Source organism: Glycine max, chromosome 3 (assembly GCF_000004515.6).
Source record: "Glycine max cultivar Williams 82 chromosome 3, Glycine_max_v4.0, whole genome shotgun sequence".
Classification (NCBI taxonomy): Eukaryota; Viridiplantae; Streptophyta; class Magnoliopsida; order Fabales; family Fabaceae; genus Glycine; species Glycine max.
Window position 1 is genome coordinate 24,217,147 of NC_016090.4, and position 7,814 is coordinate 24,224,960.

Here is a 7,814-nt window from a genome sequence, read left to right on the forward strand (position 1 = left end):
AAACAGTGAGAAAGTAGGTATTCAGAACTTTGGCTTTGTGAGTAGATTAATATGAATAGGGTAGCGTACATTAATAAGAAATCAGAATTTGAGTAAATAAAAAATAGCCCACAAATGAAATTAAAAGCTGAGCATGCCCATTAGAATACATAGTATTGTGTATAGTGGTATGAGAAGTTTTACTTTGTAATGTTAATAGATTCTTGTGACATGTTTCTCATTATATCTATTGGAAACCCATGTCTTACATTGGCTAGAGATAGTACCAAGAGACTATGTTGTTAAAGGATGTGGTGGGATGTGTTGTTAACCATTGAGATATAAGGCTAGTTAATAGAATTTAAAATAAAATTGGAAAACTAAGGGAAATAGGGTGATATCATAGTCCTAAGCTTTCTAATCTAAACATTTTTGAACCAAAGTTATTATTGTTCTTATTCTAATTTCTATAGTATAATTGAGCAACATTTTCTCAAATTTGGTGATTATCTTGAATTGTTTAGTTTTTCACAAAATTGAATTATTTTGGGAACTTCTTGAGTCCTTTGGGTAGGACATTTGACCCTAGGTCCACTACAACTATTGCATAAGATACACTTTCCCTTAATAAACATATTTTACGCATCACAACATCAACAAAAGGAAGTAATGCAGAAGGCTAAAATGACGCCACACGTTATCTCCCTAGAATCTAAGGTAGTGGTTAGTTGAGGATTAAGAACAACTACAACCTTGTAACCATTTTTTAAAATATAAATAGGATAAAACACAATGTAATCAGGGTCCAAGGCAAGAATCATTACAAATTTACTTTCTTCGTTCAAATTTACAACTTTATTTACTTTTCAGCACTTTACATTAGTCGTTTATTACATTCTTTCTTTACAATTCTCATGAGGGTAGCCTAACATAAAAATCTCAAATTCACGACTGCTGATAAACTCTTTTGAGTGGACCCAGAACCCAATCAAGGACTAAATTCCCTTCCTTAAATCAATCACTTAAGTAGGAATCGATTGATGTTAGGTCATAGAAATGACAATTGAATGAATTTCATACCAATAAGGATCAAAATCAAAACTCGCTTATTTCACAAAAAATAAAAACATTTTAAACCATTGAAAACATATATGGTGTTCCCCTTCTTAAGTGTCTCATGACTCGTGTCTACTATTTATATGGGTGTGAGGCCTTTATGTGGCAATGATAATTTCCACTATTCGTGTAATGCCGTGAAATTTTGCTAACTGAAAATCGATGTTTAATGTATTTCTTGTGTTATTTGATTGATTTGGATGAGTTCGGGTGTTATGTGAATTAGCTATGTGTGATTTCTTGATGTGGATGCTAGGTTATGTGGAGTTTGATTGACCTATGTTGAAATTTTGAGATTTCAAGTTTTATCCAAACTTATTTCGGCAAAACCGTGGTCTTGTACTCGTTAACCGTTGGATTGCCTTCAAATTTGGACTGCAGGTTTGTAATGCACGTCTTCATGTTTTGACCGTTGGAATTTGCATAAGAATACCTTTGGGCAATTCCAACTAGTAGAAAAATTGCGCTCATCGACAAAAGTTGAATTTTGCTTAGTGAGATGAGCTCGCTAAGCAAGATCTACTGATTATAAATATGTTCTGCAGTGTGAGAAACACGACTTTTCACTTTTCTTCTCTCCAAACGCCCACCCAAACCCTAACACCCTCTTCTCCACCACCCACGACCACCGGTAGCCACCACAAATCATCGTTGCTTGCCACTAGACTACCACATGGAAAGGAATGTTTTAATCAGAGCAGAATTCTCAGCATCCACCTCAAGGATTAGGTAGAGAAACAAGCTCTCAATCCTTACTTTCGTAGTTTCTCTAAGGTAACCTTGACTTCTATGTCTTTCTCCTAGTTAGTTTGAGCTTCTCTTAGTATCTCTTGTGTTTTGGGTACTGTAATAGAATGTTTTTACACTTCCTTTGAAAAATCCTTGAAAATGAAATGTTGTAAAAGTTACCATTTTATAAAATTGATGTTGTTTTTGTGACCTTCACTAAAGCACAGTCACATTAACGTGATTGGAATTTCAAAATGACGTCTCTTTGTAGTAGAACCTGAAACACCCCTTAGTCCCTTTTATTTTGATAGGAGTATTTGACCCGAATGTTGATATTAACCTTTCTTTTGAAATCTATACTAAATTGTCTTCGATTTGATATATAGAACTTTGCTTTTGGAACGACGAACGTGAACATAAGAGGCCTTTAAGCGATGCAGAGAGGAGCTGATAGAGAGCTCACAATAGGTAAAGGGAGTTTATTATAATTTATGGCTTTGATATCATAATTGGGTCAGAGAACCCAATTATAGGAATGTATGTTTGTCTCTGTGCATGCTAATTTTCAAGAAAGACAATGTTTTTGACTAATGGGATGTGATGCATCTATTATTAATAAATGACATTATCGTTTATTAGATTTATGTTGTCTGGAGACCTAGGGAGTGTGAATCTCAGGCATGAAATTTATATGTATGTATGTATGTGCGGAATGTGATTACTGATGATGTTGTTATTGATGATAATAATTGATATGAAACGATGTTGATGTTTATGATAATATTGATATGAGATTATGTTGTTATTGTTGATAATGTCATTGAGATGAGATGATGTTGACGTTGATAATGTTATTGAGATGAGATGATGTTGATGTTGAGAATGACATTAAGATGGGATGATATTGATGTTGATAATGACATTGAGATGAGATGATGTTGACATTGATAATGACATTGAGATGGGATATTGTTGATGTTGATAATGTCATTGTGATGATGTATGTTGTGTATGTACATAGGGGGTGCAATGACCAAGTTGGATATCCCTGGTGGGGGAAATAGAGTGGTTAAAAAGTTTTAAGCATCTTTGAAGTGAAAGGGTAACTTAGAATCTTTAATTACCCACGGTCAGTGCATTGATGGTGCCCATGTGTCATACTTCATACTACATGGAAATAATATAAACTTTGTCCGTAAGTACTTGTAATTTTTTATAAGGGAAAATACTTGTACTTGGGAGCATGTCACTCAGTTTGGAACTCCCATGTGACTCAGGCTGATCACCATGAGGGGGGAGTTTCCTGTACATGACAGGGTGACCTCGACACTTGCTGCCTACTTTTCTTGAGTGTGAGTGTTGCGTGGACACATTCAGGTTATTTCCTGATGAATGGTACCACATTGCATTTAAGAGTTGAGGTCATGTATATGCATCATACTGAGCATGATTGGTTGGAATTGGAGAGATTGTAACCACTTTGCATATTAGTCCCTAACTTAATTCTTAATTCAAAATAGTCCCTATCTTTACATAATTTTTGCAAAATGTTCCTTGTCGTTAAATTCCCAAGTGACGGCGTTAGTGAGGTGCATTGGTGGCAATTCAGTGCCACGTAGACTGTCCAACATGGCACTGAAGTCTGCATGTCTAAATCTTCTCTCACGCAAGTTTGCTTCTTCTTCTTCCCCAAATAAATTAGGGTTTACGAAGCTGTTGGTTTCTCACATTGAGTTGCTTCTTCTTCTTCTCATCTGACACTCTGTTGCTTCTTATTGTCTCGTCTATAACTACCCTTTGCTTCTTGTTGTTCACTTGATTTCTCCATGTCTGCAAGTGGCAGTTGTTGTGCATTTTATGGTAGTTTCATTCGGCAATGCCATCATAGAAGACGTGCAGCTATTCGAACTGCAAGAACAAGGAGGAACCCAGGAAGGCTATTCTATACTTGTGCATTGCCCCAAACAGACCCAGATAACTGTCAATTTTTTCAATGGGTTGAAAAAGAAAACCAAGTTTCTAATTCGTCTTCTGTCTCAAGAGAAGCAATGGTAGTGCCTGATTTGAGGCTACAAATTGAAGCTTTGCAGAAGAAAATGAGAAATTTAACAAACATTGTGTTGTTAGGTTTTTCATTTTTAATTGTAATGTTAGTTTTAGGGGGAATGTATTTTAGGTAAAATGTGTAATAACATCTTTTGATATTGTAATTGTTGTTTTGCTAAAGAATTTGTAGTAGGAAGAAATTTGTTGCTACTATCAGTTACTCATTTCAATTAAATATAATTTGTTGGTGAAATTTGTTGCTGAAATTTGCAGTTTATTAAATATAATTTGTTGTTGTATAGCTTTTTGAAGTTATTGAAGTAGCACTAAACCAGGTGGTCCTACCCCAAATCCAAATCCAACACTGTATAATTTATAAAAGAAAGAGAAGAAACATGACATTAAATCAATTTCACATAATGTTTGACATACCAAAGCATGGTAGTTAGAAGAAATTGTTCAGCAGGCCATAATGTTTACATCATTTCACTAGTTAGAAGCAATTCTTCAGCAAGCCATAATGTTTACATCATTTCACATACTAGTGAAGCTTTCAAAATATACAACTACACATCCTAATATCAAAATACAACAAAAAAATGGGTCTTCAGTTTTCTTCATTTTTTATACTGTATCATCTTTATTAGCAACCTTCCTTTGTTTGGCTCTTGTTATGTTTAGCTTATTCCTTGCTATTGGTGGAACAATAGTTGTAGGGACCCACATGCAAATGCTAAACATGAATAAAACTTGTAATATATCAAAACAATCTCCTATATTGCTATACTTGTGACAAATATTTACCATCAACTCTATGTCACTATCTTGTGACAAATTAGGCTGAGATAAATTAATCTCCACCGGATCTTGTTGAACACGAGCAACAGCTTCTTCAGCCTCATTCAAAGCTTGCTTATCTAGAGATAGTAGGTGGTCATCCTCATTTGAAGTTGGTGGTGCAACATATTTCTTTGGCCTAATAGGAACTCCAATATTTTTGCAGCTTCTAATGTTATGATTGGCTTGGTCACACCTTCCACATGTAAAGTCAGTCAATTTCCTCTTTAGCCTATGTCCTATGACATTGTCTTCATCTACAAATCTCCTTCTATTTTTCTTAGGTCTTCCTCTTTGGACCCTTTTATGTGGTGGAACAGGGTGTGCATACTGTGTCTGGGCCCAATATTGTGGTCCTTGGACTGGTTCGATAAAATGTTGGTATGTCTTATTATAAGCCTCTATTGACAGCCACTCATGACACATGTCCTCAGGCTTGCCTCCTTTGTGAGTTATTGTTGCAATGGCATGTCGGCATAGCATCCCTACATCAAAGTTGTAAAATCAGCACACATTTAGGTTAGGAATGAAAAAAAACTGTAAAGAACACAACCTGTTAGTTGCCATACTCTACAAGTGCATGTCCATTCAGCTAAATTGACCTCAACCTTATTCCCCCACATGTGGACCTCATATCTCAGACCCATGTTATCACCACACCAAATTGGAGTCCATTGATTAGCAAAATGAATCTTTTTTTCTAGTCTTTTGTACTGAACTGGACATAATGATCCAAGCTTTCCAGAAAGTTTAACCTTGCGGGCAACCATGGTTCTCATGATGTAACTTCTAATTTCTTCAAGCATAGTGATAATAGGCTTGCGCCTATACTACAGAATCCTGGAATTGAATACCTCACATGTGTTGTTGCATATGTTGTCCACTTTGGTTATTGTACTGAAATGGGCTTTTGTCCATGCTTGCTTGGGCCATTTATTCAAGTACTCCCAAGCTTGGCAGTTGATTGTCTTCAAATGGGCCATATGGCCTTCAAACTCAACAATAGTAGTGGATTTTGCACATTGCCAAACAATTCCTTTAAGTTCCTTGCTTTTCCATTACTTTGTAAAAATTTTCCAAAGATGCAAGACACAAAATCTATGAGGTGCACCAGACATGACTTCCTGTAAAGTTGGAATAAGTCCCTGAAAAATGCAGCAGTGTAGTAAATACTTCTAGACTAGTCCCTAACTTATGTCATTAACTTCAATTAAATACCTAACTTATGATAATAATTTCAAATCACACCATGTCATACCTTTTGCATTTCTAACATGAAATTTCTTCCATTGTGTTTGTAATCCCCAAGATCTTCATGCAACAAAGTTAAAAAGCATTTCCAATTGTCTTTGTTCTCAATGTCCACCACAGCATAAGCAATAACAAAGATGTGGTTATTGCCATCAACCCCAACAGCAGCGAGCAAGTTTCCTCCAAATGCACTCTTTAGGAAACATCCATCTAGACCTATGAATGGTCTACATCCAGCAACAAATCCCTTCTTATAGCCAGCAAGACAAATATATAGCCTATGAAATTGTGGTGGACCTTCTGGACTTGGCACTGTGTTGATCTTAACTGTTGATCCAGGATTGCTCCTCAACAACTCATGTGCATAATCAAATACTTTGGCATATTATTTCCTCTCATTCCCTTCCACTAGTTGCTTTGCTTCTTTCATGGCTCTCCACATCTTTGTAACTTCAATGTGAACTCCAAACTCTTGCTTGAAATAATCCAAAGCTTCAACACATTTAAGGGTTGGTTGGATTTTGAGTTTGCCCTCAAGTTTGCTGACCACCCACTACTTATTTGCTTGTTTGTTGTTCACTCCTCTGCAACAAATATGGTTATGCTTAAACGACTTTATCTGAAAAGAGTTTCTAACTTCATTCTTTGCACAGTAGATCTCCCAATCACAAGATGTCTTCTTGCATTTTGCTCTAGGCCTCTTTTTATCATTCTTCTTCCACTTGAACTCCTTGCCCATGAATATGCTATACTCCCTCAAGGCAGATTTAAATTCATCCAGAGTACCAAACTCCATCCCTAATTCCAACTTTTGTTAACCAACTCCATTACTTTGACTATATTAAGGATAAACTTCAACATCCTCATCTTCATCATCACTACTAATGGGGATTTTCAGCTCCTCTGAATGATAACCATCTGTCTCAACTTCAACTTCAACTTCATTCCTCATACAAGAGAAATCTGTAAACCACTCATCACTGTCAATTTCCTTTTCCTCCTCACTACCACCACCATCTCTCTGTTCACCAGCATCAGCATCCCTTTGCTCACCAACACGTCTCTGCTCAACAGCATCAGCATCCCTCTGCTCACCAGCATCAATATCCTTCTACTCACCAGCACCAACCTCTCTCTCTCCACCACCAACATCTGCATCAATGGTGATCAAGTAAAAATAAATCATATTAATTAATTATGGTAACCATGTTGGACCAAGTACAGATGAATTAAAACTTACCTTCCTCATGGCTAGCAACAGGTACATCATCTAAATCATCCTCATTCTCAACAGCTTTTGGAATTGGATCACATTCCAAGTACAACATCTATGGGACTTCTTCTAAAATTGGATCTACTTCATGATTAAAATCTAAGTCCTTGTCAGTCAACCAAAAACAATATCCTATATTGCTATACTTCTTACAAGCTTTCACCAAATCATATAAGATAAATGCATTCAGACAATCTGCAGATATATCCTCCCAAACGTCAAACTCTCTGCCTATATATTCAACCTTTCCATCACTGGAACGTGGAGTGAATCTTCCTCCATGTTGCAATATTAAAGTTATATTGTCATTCATTATACACAATCAGAAAGCACAAACATTGTCATATATTAGGAAATAAAAAACCTAACTCAAACTCAAACATAGGCACATCACACAACAACATGCAATGTCATCTATAAAAACAGAGCATCATAAATGAAAATAATAAAGGACAATAAACCTCCCTGCGAAGCGCAAAGACAATGCAAATGAAAACCCTTGAACATATAAAACCCCAAATGAATCCACCAAAACAATGCAAACGAAAGTGAACGCAAAAAAACCATCAACCTGACTGCCAAA

The 7,814-nt window shown here is 36.1% G+C and overlaps 1 protein-coding gene across 1 annotated transcript; it reads right to left on the reverse strand.

Annotated features, from left to right (window-relative positions):
• Nucleotides 1-6,799: 6,799 nt before the first annotated feature.
• LOC102669512 (prothymosin alpha-like) lies at nucleotides 6,800-7,286 on the reverse strand. Its single transcript, XM_006577506.1, has 3 exons — nucleotides 7,199-7,286; nucleotides 7,088-7,110; nucleotides 6,800-7,045 (listed from the first exon to the last, which is right to left on the reverse strand). Exons 1-3 carry the CDS (start codon nucleotides 7,284-7,286, stop codon nucleotides 6,800-6,802), a joined length of 357 nt encoding a protein of 118 aa, XP_006577569.1.
• Nucleotides 7,287-7,814: the final 528 nt, after the last annotated feature.

Bases quoted from the DNA above. Each gene is read 5' to 3' on its own strand.
- LOC102669512 (XM_006577506.1), bottom strand. From the start codon at position 7,286: ATGTTGTACTTGGAATGTGATCCAATTCCAAAAGCTGTTGAGAATGAG. The intron at 7,111-7,198 runs GTAAGTTTTAAT...CCATTGATGCAG, and splicing joins TGTTGCTAGCCATGAGGAAG to ATGTTGGTGGTGGAGAGAGA. The intron at 7,046-7,087 runs GTTGGTGCTGGT...GCTGGTGAGCAG, and splicing joins TTGGTGGTGGAGAGAGAGAG to AGGGATGCTGATGCTGTTGA.